The following is a 21,706-nucleotide window of genomic DNA, read 5'->3' as shown; positions in this document are numbered from 1 at the left end:
GCTGTGGCTGAAGCTGGAGATCAGTTTGGTTAATACTCACTGTGAATTCTGCTTGCTTGCTTACAAACAGATGCTATCTGAAGCAGCTCCAGGAAAAGTGCACATTGTTCATGGAGATATCCTGACATATAAGATGGAGAAGGCTTTTCCAAAGCATTTAAAAAAGAACTGGGAGGATGGTTAGTATTTGGGTTTGGTTTATTTCATTTTTAAGGCTTCTGAGTTAGTCTGAAATGTGGTAATACAGCTTGAGTTCACTCAGTGCAGGTATTATTCTGTTCTGGTGCATTTTGAAGGTAAGAAGATAGAGACAAGCTATCTTCCTTTTACAGAAGGAAACAGAATCATCTTCCTCTTCTAAGACAAAATTTATGTGACAGCTTAGTCAACATTATTGAGGAGCTTTGCAGTTATTAACCTTAAGAGTGTCTGTAACCTAAAGAGTGACTGTACAGTGGTGGCACTTGGAAAGTATAAAAGCAAATCAAATGATATGCTGTCTTGCCAGCTTCTTCCTCTTTTTGAAGAAGCCAGAAGCTACCACAGCTGGTGTTCCACTGAAGAAATTTCTGTAACTTTCTTTAAAGCTTTTAGGAAATTTGTCCTCAAAATTTTAATTTTTTCATTTTTCCTGGATTCAGCTGGGATAGAGCTAATTAAGTTGAGTGAGCAGCTGTGTGTTGTTTGGCTGCCTCAGCTGGGTTAAAACCATGACATCATTGCATTGGCTTCAGCTGGATATTTTTGGCGAAAGTAGAATCTAATCAGAGATTTTTTTTTTTTTTAGTTTTTTTTTTCAAATCTGAAGTTCTCATAGGACTCAATTTTACCTCCCTTTTAAAACATGTAATAGTATTAGATAAATCAGAGAGAACGTCCCAGGTTTCTTTTCCAAATTTCTTAATTTAAGGTAGAGTCAGCGTAGTCCTGCAGAACAGTAAACTGCTTTCTGACTCACGACATAGGAGACCATGCTGCATTATGTTAATCTTGAAAAATACCATGCCATATTTGGGTCATTACAAAAGGTAAGTGCTTCTAAAAGACAAAACTATGAGCAAATGCATGTATGAAGGTGTTGAGCAGTTTTTTAAAATTTTCCTTTCTTGAACATACTTAAAAGTGTGTTTGAATCTAACTAATGAGAGGTACGATACACTTTTGTTGTATTATTGCTATATGAATATCTGAAAGGCAGGTGGATTTCAGAAAAACACTTAACTATCTCTGATATGTGTAATATCACAAGTATGCTAGAAATATCACAGCCTAAGAAGTGCATAATAAGTGTGCCAGAAAACCAGCTTGAATTTTATTATTGTGTCTTATTCACGTTATTAAATGCTGTAGTGTCTAAGAAAGAATGACACACTTTTGTCTGCTTGTATTGCATTTGTGCTTAGACATAAGGATCCCCACTAATAAGATGCCTGCTTTGTGTTGTGCAACACATCTACTAATATAACACAGAACTGAATGATACTTGTCGCTTCTTATGGCTAAGTCTTGTACTTGCTCTAAGATCTTCTGATTTCTGAGGACTCTACACAGAAGAGCTCTGCCCAGTATCAGCTAGGTGATTGTTTTGGGGATTATGAAGACTCAGTAATGGCCCTGAGAGAAATGTGTTGGACAGAAGGATGAGTGTACCTAATAGTCATAGTTTAAAATCATGGAAATACTGTTTTGCTGTTGTTACAGTTCTGGTATTCTAGCTCAGCTGAAATCTACTGATCGGCTGAAAATTCAGCTGAAAGCTACTGATTTATTCAAATGTAAATGAGAACCAAACCTAAACACTTTTTTCCAACTAATTACTGAGAATAGTGACACAGTTTTGTCAGTGTAAGACAAGTATAAATGGAAAGGCGTAATTTTGGTGTGGCACAATAAAAATTGCTTTCATATTTTAAGTCTAGGTTTTTATGCATGTATCTTTCTTATTTACATGTTCTTTCATGGCAAAAACCTTACCCAGAATTTTTTAACGGCTGTTTTTCTTCCATCAAATGTTAACAGAGCCACCAGATATACATATCATTGGGAATCTGCCCTTCAGTGTTTCAACTCCTCTAATCATCAAATGGCTTGAAAATGTTTCCAAAAAGGATGGACCTTTTATTTATGGCAGGACACAAATGACGTTGACTTTTCAGAAGGAGGTTGCAGAGGTAAGATGTTACTGTTTTCCCAAAATTTTAAAAGATGCTACATTGAACAAAAATGTGTTTGCATGCAACCTTTTGTTTAAAACTACAAAACAAATCTTAGTTGGCTTCAAAAAGAGAGGAAAGAGTTGGTTCAATTTTTAGTTTGTGTGGCTATAAATTATGAATTTTAGTGTTGAGTTAATCATCTGCTCTGATCCTTTCACAGCACATAAATATTTTTGAAAAAAATTCTTATGGAGGGATATATTTCCTTGAGGTTCTTAATCTGTGCTTTTCTGAATTCTGATTTCTTCGACATGAATAGATTCCACAGCACTCCTCTGTTTTTCTTCTCTCGCAGTCATTCATGCAGCACTTCATCAGTCTGTTTTTCCTTACTGTTCAGTTCTCTCAAGAAATACACTCAGAGTTATTTCCTTTGCCCTCTTAATTAAAAATAATCTTTAAAAAACATACCTGCCTTGAAGTAAGGAAAAATGGAAGGTTAGCATTTTTTTCTAGTTGTGAGTAAACACTTAAAACACAGGGAGTGTTCTGTCAAGACCATGGAAACTGACTGGCTTTTTTGAGTCAGGCTTGATGTCAGAATTATTAATAGTTGCTGCCAGCCTTGTGTGTGTAAAAAGGCATCTTTTGAGTTCTGTCACAGCAAGACTAAGAGCAAATTGTCTTTTTACTTTGTCTCCATAGTTAGACGCTCAAAGCAGGCCAGACTGATCTGCTATGTAGTAGCATTAATTCTGCATCAGTTAATACTAAGTTGACTTACTCTACAATCCTTTCAGACTTAACAAGTTTATTTTTGTTGCCATTGAGTGTAACATATTATATCATAGAGGCTCTAAGACTTTTTACTTTGTATTTATGAAAAGCAGTATGGCTTCTTACCAGCATCTCACTTGGGTTTTTTTTTTTAAAAAGAAAAAAAAAAGGAACTGTGCATCAGTCTGAAAACTGAATTTCCATCTAATTACTCTAGTGTTTGTAAATATCTGGTTTTCTGTGTGCAACCTAAATGTGTGTGTTGTCTTAATTTTAATCTTATGAAGTAAAAATTCTAATAGGAAACTTTTGCTGTTATTTTTTTCAGTATGTAAATTATTAATAATTACATATGCAAGTGGCATGTCTGCTGTGAATTTGGGATCATAGAAAACCATAGCGTGCTGCCATTACTTTAGCCCTGCAGTCAACATTCAAGACAGGTACTGGTGAATTTCCAGTAGGTGACTCTAGAGAACACCAGGGACAAACATTTGGTATGAAATAAGCTGGATTTCTCAATTTGGTTCTGAGCTCATGTGGTTTCGAGCATTAAAAAAATCCAGATCTGTTTTCCAGAAGGACTTAATGTCATTTGAGATTTGCTAATGGACTACAATATAAAAATATGGCTACGATATAAAATGTAAAATGATGGAGTGAGAGGCAAAGTTTTGTGACAGCAGTGAGAGAATTGGCCTAGCACTGAGTGAGAGTATAAATGCACCCTGTACTTTATATAGCTGTAACTAGTTGCATATGCCATTGGTGACATGCAGATTATATGCTTCTGCACCCAGCATAGCTCAATGAGATGCAAAATACCGTGCACTCTTTAAGTTCCTTCTACTTAGAATGCTGAGAAGTTAGAAACACTAGGAAATTGAACATATTGTTCAAGGTCATACAATGAATCAGTGTTAACTGTTGTTGAGTTAATATTCTGGGATCCCTTGATTCTTGTTCTCACATCTATTTAAACACATCTTCCACTGAAGACAAAATTGTTCATAGTTTCTGGTTTGTGTTTCCATAACTGATTTGACATCACGAAAAACTTGTTTGAGAGATACTATTTTGTTTTATGATTAGGAAAAAGGATGATACTAAAAATCTGTGTCTTTTTTCTGGCCCTCTGGAGTTCCTTAAGTTAAGCATTGTAATTTGGCATATTCAGTACCAGGAAGTAGAGAACAATGTAATGCAGAAATTGCTACTGATATTTTATGTATCTGTGGATTTATATTCTTGTAAGGAAAATGTCTTATACTCAAAAGTATGATGTCCTTACTGGATGTTTCTAAGCTAAGAGCCTAAATATCAAAATCTCAGTGTACCTGCCATAAGCTCAGCAGAAGGGTAAGATGCTGTCATAGAATGGTGCCATGTGCTTTATAATCAATTACAGTAACTTGTTGTTAACAGTAAGAAAATGAAGTAACAAGCTGTGTTAAATGTGGTCAAGCTTGTTTTTGCTAGTATCATAGGTAGAAAATACCTTTGCCTTTCTTGCTGGTGGTAGTTTCCTGCTTTTCTGTTTCCTTTGTAGCACAGCTATGTTGGCATGAGTTATGTCAGTATAGTCCACTCTGTTCTCATGTGATTTGACTACATTGATTAAAACTGTTGATGAGAACCAGCAGTTATATACTGAATTCTGAGGCCTCTTAAGGAGGATAAGGCCAGATATCTGCAGCAGTGAACACTTTTAAGTGTCAAGCAGATTATTTTGTCTCTCTGTAGTTTAAATTCATAAAATTGTTACTTTGTGGATAAGAATTTTCACCTTGCCCCAAATTTCTCAGTGCTTCACCTCAAATCTGCCACTTGGGCTGGGGTACTTCCTGGCGCACTTCCATTAAAATGAGTCATATTTTAGTTTAAATAGAAGATCTCTGGGCAGAGAGAGTAGTTTGCCTGAACCACTCTGCCAAGATGATCTGCATGGGAGCTAGGGTGCTAAACTGTTAGGTATCTAGAAGAGCAGAATACTGAATCATTTTGTATCTAACACTGCTGTCTATTTGGAACACTAGGCAAAAGGTGCTAATGAAGTGGAAAATAATTCAGAGTTTTGAGCAGCAAACAGAAGAAAAATTACCATTATGTTTTCATAAGTGATATAGGTTAAATATAAATACTTCTAAAACAATTTTTTTTCAGAAAGTGGCTTGTGTACTAAGTGTACTTAGTATTCCTTTATATGGTCAGCTTTGCCAGTCTGATTCTTCATGTGGGTTAATTCCTGTGACAGATTTTGCAGATTCGTTGATAATGGGGTTTTAATATGCATTTATGGGAAGCACATTGTATGGTATAGCTTACTGAAGAGCAAAACAAGTAGTTTTTCCTGAGGTAGTCGCTGAAAGTGGTTGATAGTGAACAGCACTAGAAGAGAGGTCAAGTACCACCTTGTTTGTATTCCAGGTTAGGCTTCAGAATCTTTGTTTTGCTTCATGCCTTGTTAAAATTTTCAAAACAGATGCAAAAATGTTGCCTAGTTAGCTGAACTCCAGCATGGTTTACTTAGTGCAGTTTCAGATGCTATCTGTATTTTAAAGTAGGAACAAATAAAATTTTGAGAACTGAGAGAAAAGTGCTACAAAAACAGGTAAGGTTAAAGGAGTAGGGGGACAAGCATTTTAGCCAGGGATAAACTTTTTAGCAGGGCCTGTTGCAATAGGTAGGACAAAGGGTAATGGTTTTAAACTAAAAGAGGGCAGATTTAGACTAGATTTAAGGGAGAAATTTTTTACAATGAGGGTGGTGAGACACTGGAACAGGTTGCCCAGAGAGGTGGTAGAAGCCGCATCCCTGGAAACATCCAAGGTCAGGCTGGATGGGGCTCTGAACAACCTGATCTAGTTGAAGATGTCCCTGCTCACTGCAGGGGGGTTGGACTAGATGACCTTTAAAGGTCCCTTCCAAGCCAAACCATTCTGTGATACTATTTTATGAGTATGTTCTCAGCATTTTTGTGTTCCTTGATCAGTGCCATACACAGATATGTTCCTGCTGATGTGGTTGAAGTGGTGTAAGATGTTACTGCCCAGAGGTGGATGTTGTTCATCTATCCCTTCTGTGGCTGAGAAGCAAGAGCTAACTGCCTGAGACTTGTTAGATTGTGTTTGTGGGAAGATTGGCTTGTTTGAATTGGCATGGGAAGGACTACAAGCTTTGTCATTAAATCTGTTTCACTTCCACTGCAGAGGCTAAGGAAGTGCATAGCTGATTGCATTGTTAGACTTTGCAGCCTGGTTTTTTTCAGAGAATAATTAATGATGGTGGCTAGATTTTTTTAACAGGTTTTCTCTGAAACAATAATGAAGGTAGTTTTAACTGTTGGTGGAGGCTAAAAGAATCACTGAGCTTTCTTTCTGAAAAGTTGTTGAAAAGTATTTTATTTGCTCCATGCTGATACTTAAACTGCCTTTCAGGAGAGTTGTTTAAAAAAATGTAAAACTTCAGCAATAGGTTTAATTTTATTTTTCAGAGATAGTTTTAATAAGCATGGCAGCATTTCATGAATAGGCTTTTTATCTGAAGCTACATGATGTAGAGATGTTACCAGATATGCAAATTGGTTTTCATCTTTTGTCTTTTATTAAGATAGTGGTAAATATCAGCAATCTTCAAAATTTGATTTCTGTTTAGTGTAATGTCTTTTATCATTTGAGACTTGTCATGGAACTTTAGAAAAACTCTATCCAGGCTACTTTTTTGATAAACTTCGTGAGAAATTTCTTAGGACAATCAGAGAATTGAACTTTAAGTATTATGTGTTAGATATTCTAAACTGTTAGATATTCTAAACTTACGTAAAGTAGATCCAGCTTCCTTGCATATATTTTAAGTGTAGGTGAGTTAATAATGAAGAAATTTTGGGGTTTATCTGATTTTGAGTTTATGGAGCTGTGTTTTATCTTTAAGGAGAAAAAAATATATTTGATACAGAAACAGTAGAAGCAAAGGATGTGAGAATACTGTCAACTGGTATTGTGTTTATTTTATATCCTGAAGTCAGAGTATTTTTAGTTTCCTCTTTTGCCCATAACAATTCTTTTGACATTCAAATTCTACAAAAATTCAGGGAGCTCCTTTTCATGTGCATTTGATCGCAGGACTGAGGTTGTAAACTAGCATGGTGTCTCAGTGAAATACTGCTACATTGGAGAAAATAATTCTAGATGAACTGGGCATGAATTTTGATATGAGTTCTTAACAATTAATTGTTTTTCTTAATTTGCCTTTGCCTTTGATTATAGTGAGGATGAAACTTTAATGTAACTGATCACTTAGTCAATTTCAGTTTCACTGATTTACATATTTTGATTCTTCAATAGAGGCTTACGGCTAATCCAGGAGGTAAGCAACGTAGCAGACTGTCTGTCATGTCTCAGCATCTCTGCGCTGTTGAAAACTGCTTCATAATACCAGGTCAAGCCTTTGTTCCAAAACCAGAGGTAAGGTTTGATATATTTTTTGTGGTTTTTGTTAATTTATCAATCAAGCAGTATATCTGATTTTGAGTAAGGAATACAGTTGGGTGCTCTAGTTCAACATCTCCATACTGCAAAGTGGAGTGATGTGATGTTCCTGTAAACAAAGCACACTTGCTTCAAGAAGATACTTTTATTTTTGATTCCTCAGAACTTGGCTTTGACCTTCAAGCTTATCTGCAAGATCAGCATGCTCCTTTGGGTGTTTCTGGAGAGGGAGATTAGGATTTAATGGCAGGATAACCTGCTAGGATTGTAGCATCTTGGGAAAGCCTGCTGTTTTACAGTTTGCATTTATAAACAGTTTGGGAATTGTGCCTAGAAAATTTGATGGGTCTTTCAAAAGACCCTCATAAATAAAAGCTTTTCCTGTGTCACCTTTGTCAAAGATCTCTAATTGTACCGTGTCTATAATCTTTACATTTCACGCTACTCATCTTTAGCATATTTAACTCCCTCCTATTCACTATAGCACTTTGTCATCTACATCCCACTGCCTGTTTAAAAAAGTAACAAATCTTTTCTCCCTCCTGTTTGCTTTTGAGTGAGTAGAGGAAAACAGAGAACAGTCTCTTTACTGTCCTGTTATCTACTGACACTAGGTTTTATTAATAGCCATTATGATTATAGGAATCAGGAATTAATAAATTAAACTGCATTTTGGACAAGAATGTATCTTCTTTTGTTGTTGTTGTTTTAAAAATGTGTGCCTGACACTAACTGGGGTCTGTTTCTCCTGAATGCATGTGGAAATCTGTTCTGTTTCAAAAATGATCTTGCAGTTTCTGCAAGTTGCTCTTAAACTGGTTGGTTCAGTTCATCAATAATCTTTTGATTTTTTTACTCTTTAGTCCAGACATCTCTCGAGAACCTTTGGAAGGTCATTCTCTCTTTTTTATCATAATGAATTTTAAGGCTCTATCTGGACATATAAAATTCTGTTAGTATTTTTTGAGCAAATAACTGTTGAAACATGTTAAATTCTGAGTCGTGACAGCAGTCTGTTGTGAAGAAAAATGACCATGCTTAAGACATCTTGTTTTTTGGTTTGGATTTTGGGAATTTTTTTTTCCTCTATCTCTTAGCTGAATGAAAAATAATTTCAGGATGTCATCTCACTGTTAAATATGTGAAATAATGTTCAGTAAGGCCAAAATTCCAGTTCTGTGATAGTAGTTTCTCAATGGGAAATACAATTTGAGGGCATAGTAGAGCTAGTGTCATCAAAAGTCTTGTGCAGACTGTGTCAGAGAATTGGGAAGCTATAACTGATATTCCCATCTTCCCATCCTGAAAAGGCCATAGTTGACTGAGAGAGAGGTAACTCAGAGTTGTGACAAAATGTCTTGCTATAAGCAAATCCTACAGTCATTTGGTGCTCTGTGGAATAGAAAAGACGGTACCACTAAAGACATCCATGTTTTTATTTCATACATTTGCTTATGTTGCAAAAGCAGAAAGTACATATTTTTCAGACAGGCATGACACAATATTTTGTTTCCTTCATACTCCTGTTGTAGCTTGATCTTCTGTTTTGTCCCTGTTCTTTTAGCCGCGGACTGACTTGTGGTTTTAGATACTACCATTTCTGATAGATTCTTTGTTTTCTTGGAAAGCTCTTGCAGCCTATTGTGAATGAAGTGCTTCAGTGCTTGATTTTCGTTTCATAGGTATACAGAGAAGTTCAGGTACTTCTGTGTAAAGTTCTAAGAAGAGAAACTTGCTACTTATGTAACCAGTGAATACTTCATTTTGCTCGTAGTGTGCAGTTATTACCCTTTTCTTGTGCTGTCCTGTAAAAACACCTTTGGTTCTTATTTTACAAATGTTTGTTTTAATTCACATACCTGGCAATGATCACAGCTTAGTGTCATGTCAAACCACGTACTAAAGGTGGAGATGCATGTTTTTGGGAGTGAGTTGTTTTCCTTATTTGCTCAATAAATTAGTATTATTTCAACAATGCCTATGAATGTTGAGATGTAAAAGACTCTTGGTTTATGGAATGGAATGTTGCTGCACAGCATTGTGTCTAAGCAGAGAAAATTTGTTAAGTCTCTGCAATACTGAATAACTGCTGATACTGACATTAGGAATAGTACAAAACAAGCTCCTTGATGAACATATAGGAAACTCAAAATAGCTATGAACAATAGTAATACAAACAAGACATAATTCTGTTCTATGTATATTAGAATAAAGACTCTGTACACATTAGATGCATAAAACATTTCACTTTCTCAAATGCTACAAAAGAAGATCTGAGTTTTCCCAAAATAACTATATATATAATGTTAAGGCCCCTTCATACTGCTTTAGTTAATTTCAGGCTAATAATATGGGAAATGAAAGTTGTATAAAAATATGCAAAATAAATAGCAGTTGGTTTTGTTGAAAGACTTGTCCAGCATTATCATACTCCTAAGTTTAAAGGCTTGTATCATATCCTCTTTTCATTCCCTTACCTATGCTAGCAAATTAATGTCAATTTGATTCTTGTTTAGGGAAGCATTTAGACAGAATATACTTTGCCAATGACCAATACAGAACAAAGTCTGTATGTTGGAAGAAAAGGTTAAAAGATCCAAGATTATTAATCAAAATAAGGGAGTTAAAAAAATAAATTTAAATGAAGAAACTATCTCTTTATCACCAATGTATGTACATTTTACAGTAATAGAATACATGGGAGTGGGCCTGAAAAAGACCCTATTGGATTAATTAAAAATACATACAAAGTTCCTTTGGAAGGCCAGAAATATAGACAATAAATGGTAGCTGTATTATTTGAGCTGTTAAAAGCTACTTTGAGCAAGTGTAAGCCAGAACTTCCAGATTTTTCTGGAACATACATATTTAGTTTGTATCAAGTGTGTTACAGTTTGCAGGTGTTTTCATAGTCATGGTTACATTTCTGTTGTATTGCTCCTCAAACCTAACATTCATTGTGTAGTGATAGATTAGTAGCAATTGGTGAATGCCCAGTAGACATTTCTTTTACAATAATAACTGAAACCCACAGCAGGTGGCAGTTTGGGGCAGGAGAGATTTTTTGGCAAGGTCTCAATGGTGCTGCTGAATCTTTAGCCTGATACACAGCTAAGGTTTGGGGCTACAGGGTTTTGTTGTGGGTCTTTTTTGTTTGGTTGGGGTTTTTTGTGTGTGCATCTGTTTGGTTTGGTTTGGTTTTGCTTTTTTAAAAAAAAGTCTAGTTACCAAGGCAATTTAGAAATGAAAATGAAAGAATACACTATAAAACATTATATGTTATCAATAGCCTGATTTGCTAAATAGAAACCAGTTAGTTTTTAAGCATCTTTGCTGTAACAAGCCATCAGTACATTAATTGTACTATCAGTTATGTTTTAAAATAGTTCCTTTTCTCTTCAATGAAAGTTACTTGGAAAGTCAGAAAGAGCAGTTTGAAAAATCAACAAAAAAAGGACTCTTGTAGCAGACTTAAGCATTGTTTCTTACTTCAAACTTTTTGTGGATGCTGCTGTAAATGAAATACTTTGCTTAAACATGATTGCAACCCAGATGTAAGAAAAGTTAAGTGCTATGTTATACATTCTTTGAAATATGAAATAAACAACACTTAGCACAAAAAAAAGCACCTCCATGGATAGAAATAGCCATATTTACACATAGTCCTTCAGGTTGTAACCTGCATTGCTCTCCTGCTCTGTGCATGGGAAATCGTGCTGCTTTGGAGGGTAAATCCGCGCTCCTTGCTGCTTTTTAAAACAGGAAGTGCAGAAGATCACGCCTGCGATAAGCAGAAACCCTGCTGAAATGAATCCTGTATAAACTGCTCCTCCTGGTTCATGTTTACTGCTCTCTGGAATGGTCTGGTCCAGAAAATTTGAAATAATTTCTCTTGTGTACCAGGATGTTGGTACTAATCCAGAGATTCCTGCAAGAATGAAGCAGACTCCTCCAGCAAAACAAGCGTGACTTTTGCTGTCAGTGTCCCCTCCCAACTTTGTGCATTTCATTCCAACCGTAGTGATGCAGATCCCAAAGGCTGATAGGATACAGGACAGTACCATGGTGGTCCGTGCAGCCTGGATATAGATGGGGAGAGAGAGAACCGAGTATTTCAGGGTACAGCTAAACATCCCAGTGCTGTACCATGTGCAGTCCATCCAAAGTCCTTGCATCTGTGTTATAGCTGTTATGATATTTGAACCAACATCTGCATTTACCTTCCAGTTTGGTAGCAAGGTGGCTGTGATATCTCCAAAAGCACCAAATAAAGCCAGAATAAAAGCAAAGAACTGCAGACTTGCTGATGCCATGATGATTGTGTGCTGTCACTTTTTGTCTGCTCGTTTCTCTCTTGTAAATGAGTGTAACTGGTTGGTAGCTTCGTAGCCAAGGCTGTAGCCCTCTGTGTAATAGGGAGGAAGGGGGGGGAGGAGAAGTTCAAGGGGGAAAGAAAAAGAAATCAGCAAACAAAAAAAGCCTGCATTTAAAATTGGAGCTATCTGAATGAGTATCTGAACATGACCCTGCAGCAGATGAGAGCAGCTGAGCAGCTGTACACAAGGTACTTGAACATAAATGATGGCAAATGGACACTGTTTTCGAATTGCCTGTAAGAAGGAGCTGCTGCCCTTTCAGACATGATTGCAAACCATCAAGCAAAACTTATTTTACTGGAGTTGTTTTTGGTAATAGTATACAGATTGCAGACTTACTAGACAAATATATATTGTAAATGAAACATTAGAAACTTGCAAATTAGAAGTCATTTTTTAAAAAAATACTGTAGTAGAAAATATATTGTACTCTTCAGTGTGTTGATGGTTGTAGTCAGCTCCTGTTAACTATTTTCTAACAAGGAACACTGATAATATTATCTTTTGTTTCAAGTATGGTTAAAGGTAACTCTTCATTTCAGTTATTTAAATATTTTCTGTTCTCTTTTTAAATAACTGTTATGAAATTTATTTTTTTTGAGGGAGAGTAAGATTTTTTTTTTATTGCAGTACTTTCACAATTAAGTCACATATGACTTTTCTAAATCAGTATTTTATTTTCAATCAGTGATTCTCAGTCCTTGACTTAGGCCAGCAGTATTGAGCAAGTCGTGAGAGTGAATATGATCTGCTTTGGTCTGTAAAATAAAATACTGTTTTTATACAACTGAGTTGTTCCATATCAGTTTTAAGTGCTTTTTTTTTTTTTTTACAGAATCACAGTGTGTCAGGGATTGGAAGGGACCTTGAAAGGTTATCTAGTCCAACCCCCCTGCCAGAGCAGGATCACCTACAGTAGGTCACACAGGAACACATCCAGGCAGGTTCTGAACATCTCCAGAGAAGGAGACTCCACAACCTCTCTGGGCACCCTGTTCCAGTGTCCTGTCACTCTCACAGTGAAAAAGTTTTTCCTTATGTTTCCATGGAACCTCCTAAGCTCCAGCTTGCACCCACTGCCCCTTGTCCTACCATTGGACATCACTGAGAAGAGCCTGGCTCCATCCTCCTGACATTCGCCCTTTGCATATTTATAAACATTAATGAGGTCTCCCCTCAGTCTCCTCTTCTCCAAGCTAAAGAGACCCAGCTCCCTCAGCCTTTCCTCATAAGGGAGATATTCCACTCCCTTAATCATCTTTGTGGCTCTTTTTAGTCACTTTCCTCTCTGAAATAATTTGCAAATTTGTCATGAAGTGGGTAGCTTTAAAAATTCATTAAAAAACCTCCCTGCTATTCTTGCATAAAGGCAAATTTCACTTGACAGATGAGAACATTTTAGGCAGTATGATAACTGTGCACCTGGGAAGACAGAAGTGTTGCTGTTGCATCAGCTGGACTGTTGGCATAGCAGATGAAGAAAAATGGTTTGAAGCTTTTGTGACGAGGACTAGAAATATCCTGCCTTTTCAGTGGGGCTGTATAATTGACAGGTTTTGTCTTTTATCAGAGTGATAAAGGGTGGTCCTCAGTCTGGATTAATCTTTCTAAGACATTCTATCTAAATATGAACTATAATATTGAGATTGGTCTTTAGCATTAGAACTTTTTGAAAAGCCATAATAATAGAAAATAAAGTTGAAAGAAGTGGAACACAATATCTGTAGCATTGTACTCTTCTTTCAATTCACTATACATAAGGTTTTGATCAATATGTATTCTATCAGTCTTTAGTGGCATTACATAACAAGTAATCCTCTAATTTATAGACTGTACTTAATTCAGGTAATTGTTCAAGGATGTGCTAACTCTGTCCAGCTTACATATCTATTAAAAATGCCCATAGTTAAGGTGAGAATGCTAACAGCTACTCATTTTTAAAATCTCATTTCAAAGACCTGCCTCTTTCCAAATCCCTTCATTTTGTTCAGACTGTGAAGAGTTGCTCTGGCAAACACCTGTCACTTGCTGTATCAGGCCCATGGGAAAGATGGCTTAACTTCCTTTTGCAGAAAGAACTGTCATATCTGAATAGCTCAGAACTCATTCAAAATCATATTCTGGAACAGCTAATTAAGATCTTGAGTTAGATTTTTTCATTGCTTCCTTTTTAAGATTTCAGCATATACAAAAATGCAAACATAAACCACTGCAATTGGTAGTCATACATTACATTTAATGGGATGAACCAAATTAAAGGCATGATAAATTCAAGTATAAGCACTGCAAGTGTAATAAAAAAGACAGTTATGTTTCATTCTTGTTTGTGTAGCACTTACTGCTGGATGTGAGATCTGAGACGTTTTCTTCACTGTAGATGTCCTGTTAAAATCAGTTTCTCTTGAATGGGACTATCCCTTCTCATATAAAACTGCATTGGCATGTATTAACAAAATTTCTTGGAATGTTGTTTTTTTTTCTCTTCTCTACAGCAAGTGCTGTTTGTTCGCTCTCTTAGTTCCATCTACCCGAGAATAAAGGAGTACTTTGTTTAATGAGTTTTGTTTCACAAACACTCAGTAAGGGAAAGCAAAGAGATTATGGAGAAAAACACATGGAGGCCCTTAGTCCTAAATACATAATGATATCCAGATTCTATGATGAAAACTGTGAACAGTGATTAAAAGGAGGAAAACCTTGAGAATCCAGAAACTCTGTAGACTTAGGGATTTGGGGAGTGGGAGAAGTGGGAGGGTAGGAGTCATTTAAGTTGAACTGAGAGCCAGAGCCAGAGGATTTTGTTATTTGTGGGTTGCTGGGTTTGTTTGGTTTGGTTTTTTGTCATCATAGATAATCTTATTAACAGTTTAAATTTCCTAGGAAATAACTGTGCAATTTATTTTAATTTGTAACTGGAACAGCAGGATGTTTCTATTCAACTACAGGTTTTGCTTATCTCTTCTTGATAGGCTTAGCCTTCTGTTGGCCATCCTATAACTTGCTACCTTTATATGAGTCTGTATAAAAGAATGAAGGAGTAAAGCTACTAAAGGCTAATAGGGTAACTGCAGCTCCTGGGAGAAGTGGCCTCCACAAGTTGGTGGGTGAAATCAAGAAGTTAGGAGAAAAGTCTTACCGATTGCAGCCGTGGTATATCCATAGCTTCTGTACCTGACTTCTGGTTTCCTGTGATCCTGTTTGGGAGCCTAGTGTGGATGGAGTCGAGTTATTACAAAGCTGTTCTCACACAGGAATTAATTATTGCTATTAGTGCAGGGGCACAGTTATTTTCTGCTGGAAGTGAACCAAAATGAAATCCTCGCATCAGAACAAGATTGCTATGAGATATGCATATCTGGTGTTAGACCTAACATTGGTCTGTAGCAGACAGATAAAATGCTGGTACCGAACAGTTCTGGCTTAGAACTACCTTAGCAGGATCTCAAGCAGTCTGTTTTAATTAAATCGTGATATGTTCTGCTTAGGTTTTGGTTCCCTATGAGTAAATTACAGCTTGAAAAAGGGTTTACTTTTAATACAGCCCTGTTGCAAGATGCATGTATTGCCCATCATGAGACCTTTATTGTCAACAATTAGTAAAAATTGTCTCATTTAAGCTTATTCTGATTTAGAATGTTGATTTCATCAGCAAGTGTTCCTCCTGCCCTACCAGAACATAAACCTTCATTGTGCAGATATGCTAAAACAGCAAGGGGTGAATAATTGCTGTGCTATTGACAGTTTAGGGCATATCAGTTGAATAATTTTCATATTCATAATTTTGTCAGAATTTAGTACTATTTTGTAAATATTTCTAACATACTTGGTGGGAGGGGGAAAAAAGCCTTACTAATAAAGTTATCAGCAAATTAACTTGTGTATTTTAAGCGCTTTTGTGTGCTCTGTTGGCTTTCATAATTCTACTCTATTTTATGCATATTAAAAAGGTTATGGAAAAATAGCATGTATAATTTTAAAGGAGTGGCCAATTACAAGTGAAAAGCTTTCCCCTGTATCTGTTGCTATAGTAACCAGGCAGCTTTCCTGGGGTCCAAAGAAAACAGCGTCTATAATGGAACAAATGCTGAGAAGTGCTGTGTTTTGTTTCAGAAGCAGAAATTATTGCTGACTGCCCTTGAGATTACAAATAGAGCTGTTTTTCTCTTAAACTGTACACTGCATCTACATTGTGTTCTTTTTTCTTTTCCCTCAGAAATTTTTGTTAAAAGATGCAGCTCCAACTCCCAAAGAGCCCTTGTATCTCACAAGCAGTTCTGCAAAATTGAGGTGACTAGGAGATCCCACGTGGTTTCTGGTGGTTCCCTTATCCCTAATTTTGTGCAGGATATGCCTTGTTCTGTTTCTTGACAAAAATGTAGATAAACATATACATGTGTAAATAAGCCCTTAGTATTTATGTACAAGGAGCTGGTTGGTCATGTGAAGTATGTATTTGTCCTGATCAAAAAGATAAACTTCTCTGACACTCAGTGTGAACACAATTTTTCACTGCCTTCCTGTGGCCTTCCTGACAGGTAGCAACAACCTGTGGCAAAGGTAGAAACTATCAACACTTGAGAAATTCAGAAACTGCTTTGGGAAATATTTATGTGCATTTCACTGCAGATTCCGTATGTCAAGATTTCTTTGTCACCTCATTTTTAAAGAAGTTCTTGTATCTATATGTTTTTAATAATTTAATTATTTTTTCTGTCCTCTTCTTGACCCCAGCTTTCAGAAAAGGTAGAAAAGTAGAGAAAAATCGCTAGCATATACTTGAGATCAGCAGTGCTAATACTGGAAGCTTGCTGTGGTTTTTGGGGTGTTTTTTTTTCATCAGCACCATTAATCAATATTTCCTTTCCTTTCTCTGACCAGTATTTTCATTCAGCTTTGTAAGTTCTGTCTACATGGAAAACTTACATTGTTTGAATGTCATAATTTCTGTTGAAAGCAAATATAGTACCTCTGCTGTTGAAGCAGTTGTACTGGATAGATGTACTTGACAGCTGAGCTGTTCTCACTGAAAGTACATCATGGATGGGTGGCACCTTTGTGCCAGAAGAAAATGTCCACGTTACCAGAGGTTACTATGACTTAATTTATTAAAAAAACCAACCAACCAACCAAACAAAAAAAACAAAAACCAAACAAAAAATCCCCACAAACTTGGAGCAATAGAAAAACCCTTCTCATTTTTTAAAGTACTCTCTTCCTATGGGTTTTCTCAAATAATTGGTACATTGAGAGTGAGCCTAGAACAGAAACTATTCTTTGGTCTGAGTGTATCCTTTATTTCAGTCAGCAGTAGAACTCCTTCAATTTAATGTCACAGAGAATCTCTTCTATGAATGCCAATACTGACTTTCAGACCTATTAAAAAGATGGATGATTTTCCATCATATTAGCAGACTTTTAAAAATATTCACTCTTATTAAAAAGTCTGGCACTTAAAAAAATTTGTAATCATTCAGTACCAGTACTTGTACAAATTGTACAAATTTTCAGTGTGCTCCTCCACAGAATTTTTTCATGTTTATTGTTTTTAATATCTAGTTTGGAAGAGGAAGTGCTTTATTCGATGTCGTGCAGAACTGTGTTTTTAGCCCAACCTGTATTTTGTAATACAGAAGTCTGAATTCAAGGCATCTCTATGTAATACAGTATCTCTATAATTGCATAACATATTTTATGTGTTCTATATGTACATTGAACGAATGATGTTATTTCATTCCATTTGCAGACATAGGGAAAGTGACCATTCTGTGAATCAATATGATACTATAAAAGAATAAAACACACTTGAAAAAAAAATAAGAATAAAACACGCTTGAAAAAAAAACTTTGTAGAATCATTCAAATATAATTTTGGATAAACTGTGATATGCAGTGTAAATAGAGAGTTGTATGGTCACTTGAACTGAATGCAAACTTATTTCTACCTACCATTCCTTTAAATAGACTAGATTTTTAGTATGTAGATAGAAAAGTAACTCCTTGGCTACCATTTTAGAAAAGCCCTAGAGCAGCAGAAGACATACAGGGAATGGGTTTGATTTCTAATTATAATACCAATTTTCTTCAGCTGCCCTTCAGCCTCTATATTGAATATTGTCTAATTTGTGTATCATGTCCGAATTGTCTTGTGGAAGGATCTGATGAAAGAAGTGCTAATTACTTCACAGATTACATAGAAGATGTTCTAGATGGAGGAAGTGCCATGGGGGAAAAAAGTACTAAGTACTAATGGCATGTGAACTAATTGGAAATATGTAAATAACTAAGACTAAAATTCTGTAGGGCCTTGAAAATTAAGCCAAATCTTTATATTCAAATACTATGACATTTGTCACTGCACAGCTATGTTACCTGTCACAATAATGTCTTCCTGTGTTCTGCCTGTTTCCTGATGTCTAGCTGATTAACTTAGAAATAATGTGTCTCAGAGGAATATATCTACTCAAATTTACCTTTCTTTTCCGTACAGGTGGATGTGGCTGTGGTGCATTTCACTCCATTGGTGCAACCAAAGATACAGCAGCCATTTGAGCTAGTAGAAAAAGTGGTTCGAAGTGTTTTTCATTTTAGAAGAAAACACTGCTTCCGTGGACTCGAGTAAGGATCTTTAATGAAAAACTCTTCAGATAATGTTTTTGTAAATGCATCAGCTACTAAATCAGTTGAGAAACACTTGTAGCTATGAATTTGATTTTATTCCTCACATTTTAAATTTGTCATCATAGTTCATCAGATCTTTCTATTTCAGAAGGGTTTCTGGAGACAAAAGTATGAGATGAATCTTTCTGCTGTAATTACATAATAATTATTGTGCATTTTTGTTAGTGTGGTTGCAGTTGTTAAAATTACTGGGATAAACTGGTGATCTTTCCAATAGTTTGTCTGAATCAGAAAAAAACAAAAAAACCACCCCAACCACAAAAACTAGAGCATTTGTTGGTCAAGTTAAAAAATTATTCTCAAAATTCAGCACCAAAGATGGCAGCCTGAGGAGGGAGAACACCAGCTGTGGGAAATTTTACTTATTTGGGGATAATGTCAAAAGGTCAAATTCTTGTTTCTATGCTTGCCCTTTTGCAGAGTTCTTACTGACTCTTTAAAAATCCCCATGTCTTACTGAGGGAATTTACTAGGTTCTCTAACTGATGGGAGAAACCTGCAGTGTGTTTGCCAAGGATCCTGTTAAAACTCTAGCATAGCCACGTGTCTGACCTGGTATGGGGAAAACCTGGCATTCAACATTGTACAGCATGTGACAGAGCTGCTCTTGGGACCAGAGGTGGCTGCTGCAGCTTGGGCTAGCTGAATTTTGCTAGGCATGGTTTTGGCCCTGACACAGTCCAGAATTAGGGCAGGTGCCACCTTACTGACCTAAAAGCCTTAAGTGTCACTATTTTAAAGGTGAAGATAGAATTTTTGCCTCTAGGTTTTTGTTTTTTTTTTTTCCTTGAGGCAGTGAATTGCGTTTATATCTGGGACGCAGACATTTGACCTGAGTACTGATTTACCTGTGTTAAGGTTTGAGTATGCATTTGGAGGTCGTTAGAAAACAAGGTATCCGAGCTCTAGATAAGGTTTATAATTGATTCACAGAGTTGGTTTTTTTTGTGAAAGAATGGTTTCAGTTGATAAGCAATCAGCTTACCTACATTATGTAGAATATTTTTGCCAAAGTTTTAAAAAAATCCAGCTATTGTGTAATCTCAAGTTGTTAATAACTGTTCTACATTCTTTTGAGGCAAAGAGGGGGAATCTGAACTTTTGGACATCACGAATCCCCTGGCAGCTTACCATACTTCAGCCCTAGTATGCAACTAAGAAACACAATCCTCTTACTCTTTAGCTGACCTGGGAAAAAAATAACAAATTTTGGTATATAGTGACGCTGTTAAGTTCCTTGTAAGGTTTCTGTCTATTACATAAACTATAAAAACAAGGTAATAGAATCAGTTTACATTTGTGTGTAAATTCTGGGATCTGAGAGAGACATGGAATGTAAGATTAAACTATTAAGTCCATATAAAAAAATACTGTAGTTTGGGTTGCTTTCATGGACATTTATAAGATGGTTCATAGTCTAGATATAAAAGGTGATTAAACATTTCTGGCTTCAGGTACATCTTTTAACTACAAAATCAAAGGAGAGAATAACGTAAGAAGGGATATCAAAATAAGGATTAATCCGTCTTAACCTTGCTGACCTAGATGCTGAACTAATGGGGACATTTTTGACCAAGGCCTTGAGTAGCACGTACTTCAAACCAGATTGTTCCCAGAAGTTTCATCCTTTTCTTGTCATGTTAAACCCTTTTGTAGCTTTGTGTTCTAGCTGTCCACCAAGACCCAACTATCACTGACGACTTGTTCAAAAGCCTTTTGAGTAGCTTGTCCAGCCACCCTGCAAAACGCAGCTGGGGGCTTGTGGGGCGTGTTACCGTATTCCATGCACAGCATTTTTAGGTCTTACCTATGTATGACAGAGGCAGATAATTTGAAAATTCAAACATGCACATCAATCGTGCAAATTTTCTGCCTTCATGACCTGTTGCAGACTGAGAACTACTGCTGGTAGGAGCTAAGCAGCTAGTAGTTTCAGTGGGTTGTGCTGTGTCGTATGCATTTTTGCAAGACATTAAAAATCCCTGGAACTAATACTGTGTGTTAAAATTTGGGGAACTTGAGAGACAGAGAAGTGCTAATGCATCTGGCCACAGAGTAAATGAACTGATATGACTCTATGAACAGTGACAGAGCTGAAAATAAAATCTAGGACTCCTGGCACAGTCTCTTAAGTTCTAAATATTAAAAAGTGAATGATATAATTAGATACTCCTCCTCCTTCTTGGCTTTTTTTCTGGCATTGGAATTATGGTATTAATGACAAGGGATAACACTATCTTTCCCATTGGAATGAAACAGCCTGAAAGTAAGTCATATGGTTTGGATCTGATCTGTTTTGCCAGTTCAAGCTGTTGTTACTCTCTAAATAGGAAGCTAATTCTAAGAAGGCTCTGTGACTATATACATACCCAGTGCTCTTTTTAATGTTAGCAAACATAAACATACATGCATCTGTTTAATGTACAATGTATGTATACTCTTTCCTATGTTGTTATAATCTGCATTTGCAGAAAAAGAACCCTTATATGTTTCCATTTGCTTAGATAATGAGACATATTTGGAGTGCCCAGAGTTAAAATAATGATGTACTTAATAGTAAACCTATATTAAGTAAATTCCCAAGAGGACACTGTTACTCTTAAGGGAAACTGAATTGTCTGGCTGAATTGTTTGAATTTGTTTGTCTTTTCTTCACAACTTTTAGGACCTTGTTTCCTGAAAGTGGACGTTTGAAAAGAACAGAGCAGCTGATGATGACAGCAAATGTTGATCCAACTCTGCGTCCTTTTCAACTCTCCATGTCACAGTTTAGAAATCTGTGTGATACATACAGGAAAATGTGTGATGAAGATCCAGGTCTTTTTGTGTACAATTACAGAGAAGAACTAAAGCAAAAGAAGAAGACGAGAAAATTAATTAGAAGTACCAGTGAGCCTGAACAGACTGAAGAGGAAAATCATCTGTAACTTTTTTTTTTTAATTTGTTTTAACTCCTTGATCTAGAATTGTTAATTAAGTAAAAGGAGGCTTATATATTCCTACATCTGTGCAGGTATGGAAGAAATACTTTTGAGAAAGTGGTGGAGAGAGAGGGCTTTCAATTTTTATTTATTCATTCCATTCAGCTGTAGACAAAAGTGAAAGAACAGTCCAGTTACAAGGTACCTAGAGGTTCTTTTTACTTCAGGGGAATGGCTAGAACCCATGAACAAGGTATGTTGTGAGACACGTAATTAAGTTGGGATACTTCTGAGATAATTGAGTTTTGTGG

At 36.2% G+C, this 21,706-nt stretch overlaps 2 protein-coding genes across 2 annotated transcripts in view; one reads left to right on the top strand and one right to left on the bottom strand.

Moving 5' to 3' along the window:
- Positions 1–21,401, top strand: part of TFB1M (transcription factor B1, mitochondrial) — a 26,658-nt gene extending 5,257 nt beyond the window's left edge. Inside the window, exons 3-7 of the mRNA XM_010173722.1 lie at positions 71–179; positions 2,020–2,171; positions 7,277–7,396; positions 18,284–18,411; positions 21,140–21,401. Of these exons, the coding sequence (XP_010172024.1) occupies positions 71–179; positions 2,020–2,171; positions 7,277–7,396; positions 18,284–18,411; positions 21,140–21,401 (771 nt within the window). The remainder of the gene's footprint in view (positions 1–70; positions 180–2,019; positions 2,172–7,276; positions 7,397–18,283; positions 18,412–21,139) is intronic.
- CLDN20 (claudin 20) lies at positions 10,959–11,757 on the bottom strand. The gene has a single exon (XM_010173721.2). It carries the CDS (start codon positions 11,731–11,733, stop codon positions 11,074–11,076), a length of 660 nt encoding a protein of 219 aa, XP_010172023.1. The 5' UTR covers positions 11,734–11,757; the 3' UTR covers positions 10,959–11,073.
- Positions 21,402–21,706: the final 305 nt, after the last annotated feature.

Source organism: Antrostomus carolinensis, unplaced genomic scaffold (genome assembly GCF_000700745.2).
Source record: "Antrostomus carolinensis isolate BGI_N321 unplaced genomic scaffold, ASM70074v2 scaffold38968, whole genome shotgun sequence".
NCBI classification, from domain to species: domain Eukaryota; kingdom Metazoa; phylum Chordata; class Aves; order Caprimulgiformes; family Caprimulgidae; genus Antrostomus; species Antrostomus carolinensis.
The sequence above is the reverse complement of the archived record's forward strand: the minus strand, read 5'-3'. Positions and strand labels throughout refer to the sequence as shown.